We start from the raw sequence: 20,207 nt of genomic DNA, 5'->3' as shown, positions 1-20,207 counted from the left end.
GAACTACAAACCAGAAGCTTCTACGATCCATTTACACCGTTAGGTTTTAACTGCGGGTCAACTGGCAACTTTGTCTACACATCTTTTTCTGAACGAGCCGACGCTAAATGACATATTACCGAGATGTTCAGCTTCCTGATGGTGGGGCTGGAGTTGTCTGATTCCACCTTGGCGATGGCCTCTGGAGTCAGTACGTACATTTTCCACGTCGCCGCACAGCCGTTGGGTTTCTCCGCCGCATAGCAGCGCCAAAGCGTCTGTGGGACATAAAGGGAATATTACTGAGAGAGAACATGAACTAAAGAGGGCAAAAAACAACGAGGACAGTTACAAGTGAAATGACCATTTTTATTATTTACTCTATTCTTTGTTTTTTACATTGTGCACAACTCTCATTTATATCTGAATTTGGGACGAATTAGGGCATTTACATGGAAAACGCGTCTCTACTTATGAAATTTTCTAGTGAAGAAATTTCTTCCAGAATCAATTAATTTCATGAGTAGAGGTACCACTGTGGGCGGCCCGGTAGTCCAGCGGTTAGCACGTCGGCTTCACAGTGCAGAGGTACCGGGTTCGATTCCAGCTCCGGCCTCCCTGTGTGGAGTTTGCATGTTCTCCCCGGGCCTGCGTGGGTTTTCTCCGGGTGCTCCGGTTTCCTCCCACATTCCAAAAACATGCGTGGCAGGCTGATTGGACGCTCTAAATTGTCCCTAGGTGTGAGTGTGGGCGTGAATGGTTGTTCGTCTCTGTGTGCCCTGCGATTGGCTGGCAACCGATTCAGGGTGTCCCCCGCCTACTGCCCGAAGACGGCTGGGATAGGCTCCAGCACCCCCCGTGACAATAGTGAGGATCAAGCGGTTCGGAAAATGGATGGATGGATGGAGGTACCACTGTACTATGTTGGAGTTGCAAAGATCGTCTGTGCTGTCAATTCCGTATTTTCACAAGGCGTATTCTTCATGTACGCTTTGCTAGCATGTGGTGACCTCAAGAATTAAAAAAAAAAAAAAAAGGGCACTGACCTGGATGAGAGAGGCTGCGGCAGGGATTTGTCTATTGAAGTGTTTTTGTCTCTGCTTCTGCTGGACCTTCAGGGCGAACCCCGATCCCAAGATGCCCTGACCCGGGAAGATTAGGTTGCGCTTGCATCACGGCAGGCGACAGAACAATGTGGCGGGGAACAATTAGTGACACTTACAGCCGGCAGAGCAAAAAAGGAGATGGCAAAGACGCTGAAACAGGAGGCGATGGCCTTGCCGATCCACGTTTGAGGGATCTTGTCTCCATAGCCGATTGTGGTCACGGTCACCTCGGGAGAGAAGAGAGAGAAGGTGGTTATTTTTACACCTTGGAAGCCGCATGTAATTTTTTGGAAAGCTGGCATGTTTTGTCATCTCTACTTTTGGCATGAGTTGGGGTTTTTTTTGTTTGTTTGTTTATTTAGATTTATTTTTTTCACACTGCACAAAAAAAATAGGAAGAGAACATTTTAAATAGAACAGCTGAACTTTATTTTGGGTTAATCAGAGGCAACATTAAATGGTCGCCGGTGTGTGCCGATTCCCATTTAACAATTTGAAAGTGAATGGTTAATTCTACCAAAAATGCGGTCAAATAAATAAAACCGAGTATTTGAACAGTGTTGTGGAGACATCCCCTGTTCAAATTGTGAAATTAATATTTCTTGAAATATATTTTTCGTGCAGTTTCTTTTTCAATAAATGAAAACGAAAAAAAATCTGTGGTGATGGCCAGCCGGTGACTGTATTTAAAAGTTGTCACAATGATATAACAACACATTTCATTTGAAGGCACCGCTCAGGGCACTTGAGGTCAGCGTGCTGAGAAATTGCGGAGGGTCGAACGATTGCCGCACGGCTGAAAGCTTTCAATCCAAGAGAGGGCAAACAGTGAGTTGCATTACTCCTGGAACAGATTCATTTGATTTCCATGGTTCCTTATGGGGCGGGGGGAATTCAGTCAAAACCCGAGCAAATGGAAATTTGAACTGCCCTCTTATAATGAAGCAGGGCCCTGTCGGGAGGACAAGAAAGTCGGGGGGGGGGGGGGGGGGCAAGTGAGAGAAAGTGAGGGAATGTGATCCAATCCTGGCATTGGCTTGCTCTCCAGCTGTGTCCCGCACCTGCACACGGGGGGTTGAGGGGGGGGGGGGGGGGGGGGCTGTGCCAAAGATCAGGGCACGGACATTCTTGTCAGCACACACGCACACACTCACACACAGACGCACGCACACACGCACTCTGTCTCAACTCATGAGTTTACAGTCTCAGCAAAAAAAAAAAAAAAAAAAAAAAAGGCGCAAATACCCCCGTTGTGATTCTTCTCGGAGCATTGTGAGCAGAGCCGGGTGAATGGGAGGCCATAATCCCACAATTAAAGTTTTAATTAAGGGAACCGACACTTTATATCGCGGCTCGAAAAGTTCCGTGAAGCAAAAAGTCTCAAGGTGAATGGTTGATTACCTTCCCTTTGTTGCAGCCTGATCCCCTGCACAAGACCGCCATAGGTTTCTCATTACGACCCGCTTTCGATTCAAACGTTTAATTAACTGCTCGGGGGAATGCGGCGCCCTCGCACTGAGGCCGAATGGGGCATCACAACACACCACGCAAAAGGCGGGAAGAAAAACACAAGAGGGTCAATAACTGCATGCACCCGGGTGGTCAGACCTCGACAACCCCTGCGCCCCCCCCCCCCACACTTGAAAGAGCATTGTACAGATAATGTGTTGCAGCTATTATCCGCAAGAATCCTCTTTCTTTTCTTTTTCCACGTGCATGTGATGTGGCCGCCCAAGTATGGTAGGAAGCTCAAGTAGGTCTCCCAAAGAACCCCAGCCAGAGATTAAAAAACTATTTAGTACACAAGGAGGAGAGAAAAAGAGTAGATTCCTCATTGGGACGCATCCACTCCGCTACAAGAAAAAAGAAGAAATCGAGAAAAATCTCTCTCTCTCTCTCTCTCTCTCTCTAGCAACTAGAATGTAGCTAGCTAGCAACTAGAATGTTGCTAGCCAGCTATCTATCAACAGTAATGAGCTAGCTAGCTAGTTGAGAGGCCCAGTACCTTTGGCGACCGGTGGCTGAGGACCGCTAGCCCAAATGCTAAATGTCACCCCGCAAGTATAAGCAGTACAGAAAATGGCTGGATGATGTTGCCGCACTTTGGAGCGACATGGCCGCTTACCACGCCCCACCACAGAGCATCAGCATAGCTGGAGAAGCCCGTCTTGCCCTCCTCGTCCACGGCATCCTTCTCCGCCAAGTAGACAAAGTAAGATGAGAAGATCAGGCCCAGGAAGCCGATGTATAGCGTGGTGATCAGCTCCTAGCAAAAAAAAGGTATCCATGACTCAACTCTCAATTTATAAAGTATTTATAGAGCACTTTGAAAGAGCCAATTGCTGCATACAAAATGCTGTACATGGAGCAACTAACATACACACAACAATAAAGACATACGTAAAATGACCAGCATCTTCTGTATGACTTTTCACAACGGAATTTGGTTGCACACAAAGGGAATTAGAGCATCAGCAAAAGAGTTATTGCAACAATTTGTGCGAAATAGGGAAGTGTATGAATCCCTTCAATGCACAGAAGATGAGTGGCCATTTAGCTGTGACGCTGCACAAAAATGAAATAGGCTGCCAACAGAAGTGAAGTCAGCCTTAAGTCTAAATGCTTTGCATTTCAGGTTCAATACTGTGTCCTCCCCTCGCCGCATTCTTTTAGTAATTTTAGTCAGCTACTTCTTTGCTATGAAACGTCTTTAACTCTTTTGTTTGTAAATTCTTTTAAAAGTTGTGTTGTTTTATTTTGTGATAAAATCTAACACAGAATTTTTTAAAAACCCACTAAAATCCCAAACTATTAAAAGCCTCCTACTAACCCGCACTGAGGGGGAAAAAAAATAAGCATCAACCACTTCTGCTAAGCAGAGCGCATCATTACATAAAAGGATCATTTGACAAAAAGCGCAATGGCGACGATACATCTTTAATCTTAACTTCTCTTGTGGAGCCCTGAAGAGAGATGAACGTCGGGTTTGATCACAGCCATCGTCTATTGGCCCGTGAAAAAAAGAGGCTCAGCTTGACTCTATCGGCTTCGCGCTCTACTTTATCCTTATAAAGCCCGCACTGCTGTGGCTTACACGCGCAGCTCTGTGGATCGGTCGCTGTGTAGTGAAGGCTTAAGCGGTTTGACGGCAAGCGGGCAAAGCACTGCTCAGCAGGCTAAAAGCATGGGAGGACAAACTATGAATAAAATAAAATGAGGGTCATCAAAGACGAGCTTCAAATGGTGTCCATTTTGGGATCATACATTTGTGTTATATTTTAAGTTGAAACCAGTCACTACTTTTTATTTAAAATTCTAAGTATCACCTAAAAATAAAAATAAAAACGAACAATTAATATTACTGAAATACACACCAACATTTTGGCCAGTTTGAACACTACACCTAATTATAAGGAGAAAAAAAATGTACTCAAATAATGACTCAATTAATATGCATCACACAAGGAAGTTTAAAAAAAACTGCGCCCAAATAACTGTTTGGAAAAATAAAAAGCTCTAAAAGAATCAACAATTAGTCAATTATCAAATAATTGACAACTATTTTGATAATTGATAAATGAAAATTACAAAATGTTTGTCCAATAAATTGCTTAGTAAAATAAAAAAATATGTAGACAGATTAATGGCTCATTAAAATAATCGGCAGTCCTAAAAATATAAATAAATAAATAAAGACTACAATGCAAATCCATTGCACATAAAAGTTAAATATAACTGAACTGTACTTGAACATTTACCCCTTTATTATTTTTTTTCATACTTCTTACATCGACAAATAACTTGGCAGAAATGTCTGACAAACATTGCGTTTGTTGCCCGATTTCTGACGCACCTGCCGATGGATGAACACCACAGATCCCAGCAGCCTCCACGTTCCGCCCTGTCGGTCCACGTGGAGCATGCGCAGGATTTGCAGGAAACGGATGCCTCTGAAACACACACACACACTTCAGCCTTATCGCTCAGCAGCTGGTCGTGGGGAAGATAAGCTCTACCTGATGGCAGATGTGGCAAAAACTTGGCCATTGGAGCCCACAGCGAGTACAATGATGGAGGCGATGACCACAATCAAGTCTGTGACAAGAGAATGATGACATCCTTGTGTTGACATAAAATTATCTCTATCAGTATCTACATTGCCACATTCATTGTATTTGTAAAAACCCCAAAACAAAAACAAAACGGCCAGGTGCACCTATGATGGATATGGGCTTCCTGATGAAGCAGAGGCGTCCCCTGATGCCGGCGTATTTGCTGCGGCAGCCGGCGGACCACAGCCGCACCACGTACTCGCTGCCGAAGAACAGCACCAGCACGATTTCCTGCGGGACACAAGGCGACGTGATTCCGTGAGCATCAAGATAACCGGGGCACGGATACAAGACGAAAGGATCTTCGGGGAGATAAGGCAACATCAAACACGGGCCCTTGTATCATCCGTCACCGCCATACGGCGGCAGGCAGTGGCAAGTGTGCGCGACGCAGAAACGCAGTGGTGGGACCGCGCATCGGGGGTGGACCACCTAGGAGGAAAGATGGTGGCTTGATAGCTAGCGGTGAAAGCTCAATCTGAGGTAAACTCAATGGAAGCTACATTTGAACTTTTCATTTTTGGTTGACTTATCTCACCCAAAATGCTGAGTAAAATGAATGCCCCTACAAAACAATCCATGAATCACCCAAAAAGTCTGGTCGTGACAACTTTTTTTTTTTGATAGTGCAAGTATATGGTTGATCTTACGGTCCATTATACTTAATTTGTAAAAGTACGGTATTCCCAGTTGAATCTAGAAACTGGACACCACACCATTGCCACTTTCCTTACAGTTTCACTAGTACAACCAAGGGTGCACACACAGTTGTTCTACGATAATTTGAAGCATACATTGATCCAGATACACTCACACACGCCGCTGATGAGATTCAAGAAGTGCGAACATAGGCGTGTATAGTTTACTGGCAATTTTTCTCACGTTTCAGAGGTCAGGTGACTGGAATTGTTTGTTTTATTAAATGATGTTATACAGTATGTGAGTGGATGAAACTTTGTTTGCAATTTCAGACCTGAGCTCAGGCCGTCTGCTCTGCGAGAAGGACGGCTGCGCCACAGTGGGAGTGGTCACAGCCGACTTCAATCACGGCCAGCACCCCCTTTAACTGCGCTAGTCATTCACGTGTCACAGCACATCGGCATCGTGAAGTGGGCACCTAGCGACCGACCCCAATGGTGCTGACATGCCGTCTGCGAAAATAGAGCCCACGGTGTCACGTACACCTTGCAGGGAAGACAAGAGTCATTTGAAGATCACAAAATCAGTTTACATTCAGATCTGTAAATACGCTCCTGCGTTGCTACTTTTTACTCTGGCACACATGCCACCCAAGTTCCACTCTACTGCATGTTTTGAAAATACCCGATGTGTGAATTAATTAAGTCAGCCCAATAGAGATCGTGTCGGTGGCCGCCAGGTATGCATAATATTTAGCCACCATGCTGTGAGTTCGGGTGTGGGGGGGGGCCATGTGGGTGGCCGCCGGGTACTTGTGAAAGGGCCACCCCTCGCATGAAACTCGATCCTCGGAGCCCTGCTGCAATAACACGGCACAGCGGAGCCCCAAAACAATGACCTGTCAATCATAGCCAGCAATATTTGGACTGGAGCAAGGTTTTTTTTTTAAATCAGCAGATAATGTCGATAGTATAATAATGAAGTGCTGCTATACGACCTCAAGTTTGCAGAAAGAAGTAATGGACTATGTTGTGTCAATAAACTGCTGGGTGTAGTTTATGATTAATTGTGATGTGGCCAAATGTCTCCCATTAAAAAAAGCATCACAATAAAAAGTGCCATAAAATTGTAATGCTAATGACAGTAATGATTCATTATCTTCATAGATAGATAGATATTTTTTTATGAATTAATGTAAGAGAGCATAGCTTTTAATTTTCAAAAACCAAGCATTTCTTTTGCATAGTTTAAAATTGTTACTCCTATTTGTATCAATTTTTGCCTATTTATGCACATTTATTATTATTCAGTAGGAGTAGTGGAATTGTCGTTGTTATGTATGAAAATTACTGAATTTAAATTGACATTTCATAATAAATTCAACAACAAAAAAATGTTTAGGGCTTTTTTCATCTTCAAAAAACACAATGTGAGGAGAGGGGGAAATGTTAGTGACAATGATCCAATTTACCATCCTTGATATTTGTCATCATATTAACAACTCGAACATAATGATTCTGTTATGAACCGATGCTTTTTTTGCTTTGTTTTGTTTAATTTAAAGATTAATTTGAGCAAAAACTGCAGCCCCCCGCCCCATAAAAAATCTACTCTATCTCCTTCCCAGTACATTCGATATCACCATCTGGATAATATTTGTGAGTCAAGGGCATACAGTACGCCGCAAATTCGGAAAAAAATGTGAGAGGGGATTAAAGTCATAATTCGATAAAATGGGTCACCCAGATGTCGGTCCCATAAGCGTATTGGATACGTGGAAGCTATATGATGTTTACCGAAAACAGCACTAATCCACCACAGCCAGATGAAGATCATAGGTGGGGGGTTGGGGGGGGGGCGATACAGATTAGAAGAAAAAGTGATGAGAGAAAGAGATTGAGCCAAATTGGTCTGAAGTGTTCCTAAAATAATAATAATAATTGTTCTTTCTTGTCTTTCAATTTATGATGTGCACCGTTAACACAGATTGAGAAGATGTGCGACTTCTTCAGACCGTGTGTGTGTGTGTGTGCGCGCACGTGTGTGTGTGTGTGTGTGTGTGTGACTCCTGCCCATGGCTGGCTGAGCTTTACTTTGGCAGCTGCGCCCAAGGCCAAACATCCTCAAGGACCAAATGTACCTCAGCGCCCCCCCCCTTCTGTGCCATCCAAAACAAGCAGCCTGTGATTCATGCATGACAGCAGACCCTGAACTTTCTAAGTTTAGCCACCGCCGCCAATCATCACCGCCGTAACGCATGGCCGCTCACACCCCCCCCCCCTCCCTATCTTCAATACACACAGTAAATAAGTCATTTATCTTATCAGCATTTTATATTGCGACATGATCGTAGCGGGGGGGGGGGGTGTACAGTCAGGGCATGTTTTGACGATTTGGAAAACAAGTGAAAGAAATGTGAAAAGGTCTAGTTCGGAAATTAATGAGCCGACGCGCATATTCGACCATTCCACACACACACACAATAAAAAAAAAAAGTCTCATGGCACAGCACCCATCAAAAATGTCCCAAGTCGATATACGGACAGAAATGATCTCGTTTTAATTTACAATCACATTTGTTTCCTGTGAATGACGTTTCCAAATGCACAGGTTAGTGATGTAGCGCCTGTCATTGAGCTCTGCCTGTCACAATGTGTTGCTAGCATAGGTAGACAAACACGCCGACCAATAATCAAGCCGAATGGAAACATTTTTCAGCAAATGCCCTATTATTGGATGTCTCTAAATAATGATATGGGGTGATTATCCTGTTGTGAGTTGTGTGTTGAGTGATTGTTTCCTCTTTACTGTACATGCTCGCAAATGTCCAACAATTGTAAAAACTAAACTTGTCGACTATACATTTAGTCCATTGTTGTTGTTTTTTTAAAATCTGGATGCAGATGGTTTTTAATGCAAACACTTGACAAAATAAAATTGAGCAAATTCAATCTATCGTTATTGTCAGTGTAACAAATAACCTATCGTCCTCTAGATCCCCCCCCCCCCTCCCAACAGTCTTTAGGCTTGCCAGTCAGAATTTCCAATTATCATTTTGGCATTTTATAAGTCAAAGTATGTCCCCGCTCACATGCATGGCTGTGAATGTAGTGGAGCTGGTTAAGCAAAAGTCTCTCACATTTTTAAATCAAAAAGAAAGTGAAAAGTAGAAACACATCTGTGTGTGTGTGTGTGTGTGTATATGTATATATATATATATATATATATATATATTGTTGTGTCATATTTAATATATATATCGTTTTATATATATAAATATTTTTATATATATTTATATTATTAAATATTATATAATATTCTGAATTCTGATTGTAATTTCCCCATTGCGGGACAAATAAAGGATATCTTATCTTATATTTATATATTATATTCTATTCTTATATTCTGGATTATTTGGCTCTTCTCAGGTATAAATGAATGAGTAACCACGATAGAAGGTCCTCAAAGGTCACTGGCCAAAAGTTGACAGAACACCGCGTTCACTCCTGTCCTCTGGCTGGCCCCGTCAACTCGGGAGGTGGTACATAAACTGTGTGTGCATGTGTGTGGGAGGGTGCAGGAGCTACGTGTGTATTTACACTTTATATTCCCGGTGTGCTGGCCGGAAAAAAAAAAAAAAAAAAAAAAAGAGGGATGATGCAAGCTCTTTGAAGAGTTTCCAAAGCAGCAGCCATCACGTCCTCCACCTGTTGCAAGACCCCCGATTTATTGCATCATTAAACACCCTTAATGGCCCCCTGATAGGTTTTTTTTTAAAGTCATTTTTACCAATTTGCACCACTGCAAGCAGTCTTGGTGGAGCCATGTCCCTCTGTGCTCAACCCCCTCCCCCCGCACCTGACATTCTAACACCTACGCTACAGGGACAATATAAAGCCCGAGTTTGCCCATTACGCAACGCGGCAATAAGAGGCCATTGTTTGTTCTTCAGGTATCACACTGGGAGACACGCAGCACCCACCACCACTTCAGATCTTCTACTGCCACCGCGTGGCTGTGGACGAGTACTACATGTCACATTCACAATCACTTCCTGCTTCAGTTATGAAGCCGTTTGCCTCTAAGATTTGTATGTGGAGATGATTTGTCTATATTCTAAAGCGCTTTTCCTCAGTTGGGAGCCTCCGCCCTTTCACATCTATGCACAATTACGACAGAAAAATGGCATCCGGCAATCAGACGAAGAAACGTTTATTCTCTGCGCTGGACTGAGTGCAAGTTAGCGCTCCTCAATAGAGATGAGGGGAGGTGGGGGGGGGGGGGGGGGGTTATGTTTCGAGAAGCACTTTGTTCAGTTGCACTCACCATCCAGAACAAAGATCCGGAAGCAATGTCTGCATATTGCTCGATTGTGGACAGGACACTGAAGATGAGACACACCAGAACCATGACGAAGCTGTGGGTAGGAACACAGCACGAGGTTAGGACAAGTGGTCAAACACAATGCAAATAAATAATGCACCTAGAAAAAAAAAATGTCCACTGCATGCTTGGTCCTTTGGGTTCTCAGACCGAAAATCAATGAGATCGTCTTCTCAATGTGTTTTGGGGGGGTTTTTTCTCTCAATTTTGGAACACAGTAGAGTCACACAATGTTATCAAATCTCCACTTTCAGCCTAAAAATGTCAGGGAAAGTAGACCATTTAATTAGTTGGTTAATTTAACATTCTGGATTTTATTTTAACAAACCCCTACAATTCTTCAGAAAATGCCGATAAACATTTATTTTATGTTCCCGACAGAGGACATGGGGAAATGTGGAAAACAGTTATCTGGCCTGATGACACTTGTGGGCTCCAAACATATTATGGAAGGGAGTGGGGGATTGGGGATGGGGGGGGGGGGGGGGGGGGGGGGCTCGCTCTGCCACTGACCATGAGGTGAATTTGGTAGGGGTGGGAGGGTGTGAGAGGGGTGTCGGTTGGCCTTGTAGCTTTGGCCAGTTCTCTTTTCCAAACCCTCGCGGGATTAAGAGCAGAGTCAGTTGTGTGTTTTAACGATCCCAGAAATAATCCTTTGGACACATCTTTGGAGTGCTTTGACATGACACGGCAGCAATGTTTGCATGTACCATCATCGTCATCGGACTCGCTTTAACACACACACACACACACAAATAGCAGAGGGCGCTTTGTGTTTTGGTGTGCTTCTAGCTGGATTAGACGCCATATGCTGAAAAACGGGGTTATGTAAATGTCTGTTGTTTATCATCATTCATGTTTAAGCGCATCGAGTAAACACAATCGCAGCAAGGTTGCCGCCGTTTAAAGCAGCGGTCCCCGAATATCAGGCTCGCTCAAGAGAGCAAGGCTCCCAATTAAATGCAGCAATGACATTTTGTGTCAGGAGTTCACTTTTTAATTTGGTTGAAGGTTTCTTTTTTGGAGACAATTATCCAAATTTCTCCAGTGTGAGACAAATAAAGGTTTTCTTATCTTTTTTTTTTTTTTGTGAAGAGAAAATCCCTGACCGGGCTGACCGCTTCAGCCTTCATTGGAGCTCTCTATATAATGGTCCGGGGAGTGGGCCTTAACCAATGTACCCTAAGTACACACGATGAACGTCACAGCGCCAGTTAACTTTTTTTTGTGTTTCCTTGTTGTGGGTAGGAGCAGGCAGAGGGACCCGTCTCCAGTCAAGTCATGTGACTTAAGACTCAAATCGCCAATTTTTGAGGACCTGGCACTTGCCTGGCTGAAATTTCAACTTGATATTTACGAGACGTCATTTGACTCAAACGACATGACTTCTGCATTCTCAAGAGTTTGTTGGGGGGGGGGGGGGTTCTTTTTTGTTATTTCTTTTGAAAAATGGCGCCCGTTTCCTTTGGTGTCGGTGGATGCGGTCCTGAAGCCGCCCTCAGTAGAGAGCGAGCCGCGGCGTGGAAAGCACCAAGTGAGGTGACGGCAGGGAACGTAAAAGTCGCTGACACATTTTTGGGCAGATGGGACTTTGATTTTCCGGGGTGAGGATTACTTGACCTCTCTCTCACACACACACACACACACACACACACACACACACACACACACACACACACACACAGATGCCACGCTCCCCTCCCCGCACGCACGTGAGTCCGTCAAACGAAAAGCCCAAACACGAGAATTGGCGGTTCTCGACGGACGGGACTCGGAGTCTCTCCGCTTTAAAACAGACGAGGTCACAAGTGAGGTCTTAAAAAGAGAAGTAGCCCTCGGTCCGGTCACGCCGCTCCCAGGATATGCCCCTCGATATCGTGTCCTCAGCATTTGGAAGAACTTGGATGAAGAGATGAAGAAGAACACGTAAAACCTCGTGGAGATACTAATACAGATGGCTACCTCTGTGTGATTAACGACATGAATCAAGTGAATAAAAACGGAATACAAGGCCGCTTCTTGAGAATACCACACGTTTCGAAATAAAGCTGTGACAGGATGACTGCGGTGATACTTTTATCACACCATCACAAGTTACAAAATAAGGTCAGGAAGAAATGTCAGCCATAGGACGGTTTTGACACAAAAATGCTCGTGGCTTGGCTGGCTATAAATCACCACTTTGGGTCCAATCATGTTTTCGTCGAGTGAGTCGCATTTGCTGCCACAGACGGACGCACGGGACAGGACAAAACAGAACAGGACAGGGTCACTCCAAAGCCGTTAGCCAACGTTGCTCTGACGGACTGCGCCAAAAAAAAAAAAACCTCCGAGATCTGATTAAAAACAAAACAGCTGGGGGACTTTAGCGAGAATTATTGACAATAATATTCAAAGTCGCGGCATGCAGCTTCATTCAAAAACACGGTTTAAAACTCGCATATGTGAAGACCACGTGGAAGGAAGACGTATATTTGGGGAGCGAGAGCGACAGCCACGCATTTATGATAAGCCAATTAACCCTTTCACGCACCCCGATAACATGATAAGCTGTCCACTGTGGTGACCGCTGAGAAAATGGACCGATTCTAGATGCGCCTTATCATGCGGAAAATACGGTAAGCGCTCCTTCATGAGAACAACACATGCCCGTTAATCTCCAAATCTCTGTCAGCTATACGCTCACGCCGTTAAAATGTCTGTCGTTTTGTTGTCCCATGAAGAGATACGCGTGAAGAAAATATTCAAATGAAAAACTGTTCGGGGATGTCCTCTCTCAGATGCTGCGCAGACAAATATGTTCATTACTGACGGACATAACGGTGTGGTCAATAGTTATCGATGGCTAACAAAAAGCCCGGAACAAAATGGAGAGCTGTCTATCGTGGAACGCAACGCGCGTGACAGTGCTCACAAATTGCCCTGGCCATGACTGTTAAGCAAGCATGTGGGAGACAGAGCAGTCCTCTTTGACCCCCCCCCCCCCCCACCAGCACCACCACCCCCACCGCCGGCTCAGCCCTCGCCCATCCCATCCGTGGGAGGAGCTTAAGGATGGATTACAGCACATCAGGCTGTGGCCAGAAGCGCGGATATTGCATCCTGGCTTAGCCATCATCTTGTCCGCCTAATAGACGGGAAATAAATGGAAATCTTCTTACAGGTCAGAGTGGCCAAGCGGAGCGGCGTTCAGGTCAAGTGTGGATGCTAATATCGGAACCCAGGTGCATACCAAACAAGTGGGACCGAGGTCACAAGTTCAAATGCGAATATTTGAACACCGGTAAAAAAAAAATGCCAGCGTTTAATATTTAAAATGGAAAAATACAAAATTTGCATTCACACTGATTAGCAAAAAGACTTGAAAACGCTACAGTCCGCATGCTGGCTCGGCAGTTGGGGCAGATTTTACTCACCGCAAGCTCTCCTTTGCCCTGATATGAATTTCCCCATCCATCCATTTTCCGATCCGCTTACCCTCACAAGAGTCGCGAGGGGTGCTGGAGCCTATCCCAGCTGCCTTCGGGCAGTAGGCGGGGGACAACCTGAACCGGTTGCCAGCCAATCGCAAGGACACACACAGACAAACAACCATCCACGCTCACACTCACACCTCGGGACAATTTAGAGTATTCGATCAGCCTGCCATGCATGTTTTTGGAATGCGGAAGAAACCAGAGTACCCGGAGAAAACCCACGCAGGCCCGGGGGAGAACATGCAAACTCCACAATGCCGAGAATATCCTGACCGACTCTCTGACTGTTGGAAGAGGGAGAAATGTAAAACGGGCTGGATAGGGGCTCTCGAGGACCAGATTTGAGGTCTCGGTCCTCACTGACCATCGGGAACGCCAGCCCAGTCTAATTCAGACCACACCTTGATCAAGAACCTGACCAGAAACAAAGTACAGCTTTTCAAGGGGACTCCGTCAATCACCCCGATAGTTCAGATGGTCCGACACAATAGTCTGGACTTTCTGGTCTTTTCCTGAAATCGAAACAACCTCTGTATAACAAACATTACAAACGGTATTTATCTAAACGGAACCGCAGACTTAAAACCAAGGTACAGTATATCACGGTGATTTTCGGCATAGCGTGTTGCGGTGAATACGTAAGAGCAACTTCAAAACACATCCCGCAACCCGCTACCACCAAATGGGAGTGATCCCGCGCTGACGGTAATCTCTTATAAGCAGATATCCAATATAAGGGTTTAGTTCCGCATACGTGCGTACGTACATAGGAGCCGGCAGACTGATTTCAGTAATCTGCCGAGTTATAAATACACAAAGCAACACCAAGTACCGCAGACGACATCTGGACGTCTGCGTGCTCGCCAGGATGGACAGGTGCGAGCGCTACCGCTTGGCCTTTGAGGGCGTCGTTGTCTACCACCGGCCGTTGCGGTTGTGAAAAGTCAAATGATTGGCGTCGCAAAAGGAGTTCAGCGTGGCTTAAATTGGGTCTCAAATATCGGTGTTCCCGTCTCACAACGGTCTTGCGGAATAAGGAAAAGAGAGCGTTGGACGAGGCGTCCGAGGGAGTTCAAGAGGTCGGATTACGCTTTCACTTGAGAGAGCATTTAGGAATCACAACTGCACAGTTTGTTCCGTACGGTTATGTAAAAGACTCAAAAGGGAGTGTCCAAATGTGATTCCCCCCCCAACCCCCTGGTTGTCGAAACGCACGCAATCTGCTCAAATTTGGACACGATGCAGACAAGATTTAGACGAACGGTAACTAAAATACGGGAAACGATGTGATGCGGTTCTGATTGGAAAAGGGGTGGGAATATTGATCCATTGATCCGGGCATATTCAAAGCATGCCCTGCGATTGGCTGGCAACTGATTCAGGGTGTCCCCCGCCTACTGCCCGGAGACGGCTGGGATAGGCTCCAGCACCCCCCGCGACCCTAGTGAGGATCAAGCGGTTCGGAAAATGGATATTCAAAGCACAGTTGCGCATTTTGTCCCATATTCCTCGTCGAATTCCCGTTTTGGACTCATCTTTCGAGACCCACAAAATTTTCTGTTCTTTGACAAGCATGACTTCAATGTGGCTTTTTTGTTGTTGTTTTTTGTTTTTTTTTTAAACATGGCGTTCGCCGTTCACTCCATGAACTGTGTCAGTTTACCTCACCGACATGACACTGGCTTTCTCCGTACGACTGCGTCACATACTCAATGCCGTCCGTACACTCTGTCCGAATGTCAGGTGCCTAAACCTCCGACTTCCAGCGCGTTGGCATTTCTCTTTTTCTCGTAATTGGGGAAAAAATAATGACGATCAAAATCCGTGTGGGGTTTTTGAATCATGCCGCCATGAGGCATATCCCAATTGTGCCACTCGAGAGCAAAACATTGAATAGCGTCACTTGAACCATGCAGGGCATTCCCGAGTACGAGGGACTCTGTTTGTTTTTGGGGGGGGGGGGGGTTTTTGCTTTTTTTTGTGTGTGTATGTGCATCGGCATGAGCGGAAAATGCAGCCGATCCGCGCCTAAGCAAGCGCCTCGACGCATGTGTGTCAGACAAACGCGCAGCAGGCCTATTAAGGGCTGTCATGAGTCGTGCATTGAACCCTTATGTGCCACCTCTGCCCTTGGCAATTATCAAAGAGGCCAGGTGAATACATGCCCCCCCCCCCCACACACACACCTCTGCCGACAGCCATTGACAAGTTACATAAAAGAGGGTCATCATCAGGCTCGGGTTCTTCTTGCTTTGTTCAGACGAGACATTTGAGCTTCAATTATTGCTGGTGCTGTGGGGGGTGGTGGTGGGGGGGGGGGGGGGGGGGTCATCAGTAATTCAGCACACATTAAACACACAATGAAGTGGAGAGGTGGCCCGTTGTTTCCATTAACCGTTGAGCGGTAAGGGCTAATGTTTGAATGGCTTGGACTAATTATTTCCTTTTCACGCCGGGCTCGGTTTCACACGGACGAGCGCTCGACTTGCATTGTTGATGCATTTTGGTGGCATGGTGAAGAAGATGAATCCGTCTTGAGTGCCACTTAAAACAAGACTTTTTTTGCGGGTCACTTCAATCAAACCGAAGATGAAAACTCATTCAATGCCAAGCATGTTTTTTTTTTCAGAATCCAGGCATTCAATCTGCTTTTTTTTTTTTTGTTTGTTTGTTTTTTTATTCCCACGGTAAGGTAAAGAAGGGTCTAGAAATCAAATCGCCGGCGCTGAATGATGAACATTGGCAAAATATGAACGTAAAAGGACCAATTTTCATTCCAATGTCTTCTTTTATCAGAACGTGAATGCACCCTGTCACCTGATAACATGATCGATCAGCTGTCCGCTGTCGTGACCGCTGTCCCTGAAAGGGACCGAATATTGGAATGAAAGACAACTTCTGAATTGAATGTGCCACATTATTCTGTTCGTTTTTGAAAGAAAGCGTTGACTGTGGATTATGAAAATGGATGCATGGATTGAAGGATTAAGCATCGTTTTTGAAGCACACTTAAAGCCTTAATCTTGGGGACATCCAAAGATCTGCAGGCCGTGTATTTTCTGTTGTGGCTCTTCCCCCCCCCCCTCTTCGACTGTATATTTTCTACATCCGTGACTAAAAACTGGGCGCCCAGGTGTCATCTTTCGAGGTTAAGAGGAGTGGTTGCTCACGCACGGGAGCTGCTGGCCCGAGGTCAACATCGGACCCTCATCCCAAGCCCCCCCCCCCCCAGTGTCCGCATCAGAGCTCATGTTGAACGGCAGCACGGCCGGCACCTTCTGCTGCTTATTAAACGTTTGAAAATATTCTGTCGAGAAATAATACCCTGACACTAAAACATGCTCTCACATCGCCAGAACGTAGCGAACATACGTAAACATGAATCTCACTCCCCCTTTGACCAAACATAGAATTTGGCTATTATGTTTAAAAGAGCGTCAACCTTAATTGTTGGGATTCCATTTTGAACTGTGCACCCCCCCCCCCCCACCACCACCACCACCACAGCGACCCCCTCCTTGCGAAGGTCACGACGAAGCAGCAAACGGTCAGTGGGCCTATTCTCGGTTCAATGTACATGTGGAGCGAGAGCAGCACTAATCCGGCCCCATCCTGTTAAAATGAGACACGAGCAGCCAGGTCGCCATCGTGCGATGTGCAAACCCAACGCTGGCCGGAATGAAGGCATGAGCCGCCACAGACACAATGTGGAAACAAAATTTTTAAAAAACGTTTGCCGCATTCACGCCTTGACTTTTTTGGAGGTTTTTTTCCCTCTTCACAGGAGACCGGATTTGATCGAAGCACATTTTACTAGAAAAACTTAGCACGCGCACTCTCCGTTTTCGTGCGTGAGGCCACCCGTTTGGCTGTATATGGTGGACCAGATCTCACTGACCTGCTTCTGGTTCGCTCTTTCGAAACAAGCACACCAGACACACTCACACAAGCCACCTTTTTCTGTTTTGGGCAGGCAGAATCTAATACTGTACTTGATGTAATTAACAAGAGAGGGACTGCAGATGACAAACACTGGTCAGGCATTCGTACACACAGACCAGCCACCAAACTTGGTCCACCTGAACAGTCCAAAACCGTAACCCAGAACCCAAAACTGAAGCCTGAAATTCAATTGACAGCTTCTTTTGAGCCCAAGAACCATTTTCTTCTTTGAAAAATGATTAATCATACATTAAATGACTGCTATATGTTCACTGAACACCAAAATATATGTTTTTCCAAAAATTTCATGCTTTAATCCGTACTCATTCACTCCCAAAGACGTTTTCAAACGTCTTTTCAGACTTGGTCCAGATTTAGGATTAGGGCCAAATTTGGCCATTTGGGATTTAAGGGTAGCATTTGAGTAGCAGAATTTATAGGGGCCAAATTGGACCCTGTGGCTTCCCCAGGGTTAAATATATAAATATAGTGCGGCCCTTGGAGGGCATTTTAAAAACTTAATTGGCCTGTGGCCCACTTTTGAGCAAAAGAACTCAATGCAATTAAAAAAAAACAAAAAAACCTTGATGTACAGATGTACTTGAAAGCGCTACTTACACAAAGAAGTGGTAGAGGAAACATTTCAGTCCAGCTGGTCTCTCGAGGAAGTTGTAAACATCGCCCTGCATGCTCGTCTTGACATACGGCCGCTGGAACTCCTTTTGGTGGCGATGCAGCCAGCTGGAACGCGGAAGAGGCGGCGGGAGAGCTGCCGAGGCGACGGGGAGCTGGCCGCGCAGCGCCGGATCCTTCGCCGTCGGGCAGTGGGGGACACCTGATCCATTATTAACCGCCGCTGAGTCCAGTTCCAGTGAAACGGGAGCGTAGAGGCCCATGTCGGGCATGGGGGCCTCGCTCTTGCCGACCACGGGTGGAGAATTGTCAGCATCCATCTCCTGGTCCAGGCTGAGGCTGGTGCTAGCGTAGCCATTGGGGCCACTTCGGGCGAAGGGGCACCCCAACCTGTTGCCGTAGTCCCGCTGTAGGCGGCACGTCATATGGAAGGAGCGTGCCCGTCTCTCCCCCATGTTGGTTCCAAACTTCAGAGGTGGAGCTGATGGAGGGTCCACAAGGGGCACGGAGCACTTGGGGGAGGTCATGAAGACGATCGCCGCGAGTTTCCTGTGGCGGATGAGCAATCACTCGGCGGGCTGCCGGCATGTGCGTCCATACCTGGGGTGGAACAGGTGATGTGAGATGTGGAGATAATGTGACTGAAAGGAAGTGCTTCCCTCTATTGTATGGAGGATGCTGCATGAACAATGGCGGATGAAAGCCACATGATTCCGTACTCAACTGAAGAGCGTAGAACTTTGTTGGAACAAGGTCGTTCATTATTTAATCCACGTCAAACCATGACAAAATAGTGTTGTCCCCTACACAATTTTTTTGCATATACAGTGGAACCGCACTGTTCATAGGAGAAGGAGACCAGGCCAGACTGCAAGTAGCAAAAAATCTGCACATAATGGACACACATTGACAGGAAAAAACATGCAAAAAATTATTTTATTAACTTATAGTATATTGCTTGTGCTGAGGATGAATAAAACAAGATAAATTCTGACAGGACGCTAATGATAGCTGATAACAAGATTTAAAAAAAAAACAATGAGTTTGCTGGTGGTCTTTAGGTAAGCACAAAATAATTAAAATAACAAAAAATATTTCCTGTTGCCAAAAATCATATACAAAAAAGCACGTTTTTGAAAAAGGTCACTAATGTGGAAAATCTTGCTTCTCCAAATCACGTGCATCATTGCGAATACATAGTGTCAAAATGCACACAGGATGGAAAATCGAGGCCATTTTCACAAAGTAAGGATTGCAAAGTACATTCTGCAGGCCCCCATTAGGTTAAAATATATTTTTTAAGTGGTTCGGAAAATATACACTTACGGGAAGTAGACACCAAAAATGTGCTCATGGTGTTTGTACGCTGTCCATTGGGTGAATACCTTCAAACGTCAATATATCATTCGCCGTGGCACAAGTTCGACTTGCAAAATCAAATTTAGGTGAAAAGTAAATCCAAATATGATTCACCGAGTTTTATGTAGAATAAAGTAAATAATCACCCAACATCTGCGCTCACAAAAGAAAGGTAAATAAACAAACAACGCAAGAGCGTTTCCGTCGGTGTCCGTTTGCGGGACTTTGAAGTGCATCAATGGCAGCAAGAGCCTGTGCGTTATGCTGAGTTCAAGGCTACTCGGGAATTTTCAGTTCAAATGATATCCTCCACCTTTGTTAGTTTTTTTTTTTTTTTTGTCGTAACACAAGAAATAATGATCATCACTTGTATGTACTGTATATCAAACGTGACTTATTTACAGGGTAACTCGGATATGTTGGTGTGCGGAGGACATTACAGAAATGAGCTTTTGGAACTCTCGTGAACTGTCAATTTACGATAGTGATGAACGTCTCACAATTTTAACAACAAGACTTTATCAAGCAATGAGTACACGGCAAATATGTTGCACTTACACATTCGCCATTTGGAAAAA

At 45.2% G+C, this 20,207-nt stretch overlaps 1 protein-coding gene across 2 annotated transcripts in view; it reads right to left on the bottom strand.

The window, feature by feature from the left end:
• Nucleotides 1-19,852, bottom strand: part of kcnq1.2 (potassium voltage-gated channel, KQT-like subfamily, member 1.2) — a 137,303-nt gene extending 117,451 nt beyond the window's left edge. For both annotated transcript variants that reach the window (XM_086109380.1, XM_086109381.1), the window contains exons 1-10: nucleotides 19,597-19,852; nucleotides 18,256-18,870; nucleotides 10,163-10,253; nucleotides 5,302-5,428; nucleotides 5,102-5,180; nucleotides 4,939-5,035; nucleotides 3,211-3,351; nucleotides 1,202-1,312; nucleotides 1,026-1,121; nucleotides 120-257 (exon numbers count right to left, since the gene is read on the bottom strand). In XM_086109380.1, coding sequence (XP_085965506.1) covers nucleotides 120-257; nucleotides 1,026-1,121; nucleotides 1,202-1,312; nucleotides 3,211-3,351; nucleotides 4,939-5,035; nucleotides 5,102-5,180; nucleotides 5,302-5,428; nucleotides 10,163-10,253; nucleotides 18,256-18,797 — 1,422 coding nt within the window. In that variant the 5' untranslated portion in view covers nucleotides 18,798-18,870; nucleotides 19,597-19,852. The remainder of the gene's footprint in view (nucleotides 1-119; nucleotides 258-1,025; nucleotides 1,122-1,201; nucleotides 1,313-3,210; nucleotides 3,352-4,938; nucleotides 5,036-5,101; nucleotides 5,181-5,301; nucleotides 5,429-10,162; nucleotides 10,254-18,255; nucleotides 18,871-19,596) is intronic.
• Nucleotides 19,853-20,207: the final 355 nt, after the last annotated feature.

Source organism: Hippocampus guttulatus, chromosome 4 (assembly GCF_054856545.1).
Source record: "Hippocampus guttulatus isolate MCC_2025c chromosome 4, RoL_Hgut_1.0, whole genome shotgun sequence".
NCBI classification, from domain to species: domain Eukaryota; kingdom Metazoa; phylum Chordata; class Actinopteri; order Syngnathiformes; family Syngnathidae; genus Hippocampus; species Hippocampus guttulatus.
Note: the sequence above shows the minus strand (reverse complement) of the source record. Positions and strands in the feature narration are given on the sequence as shown.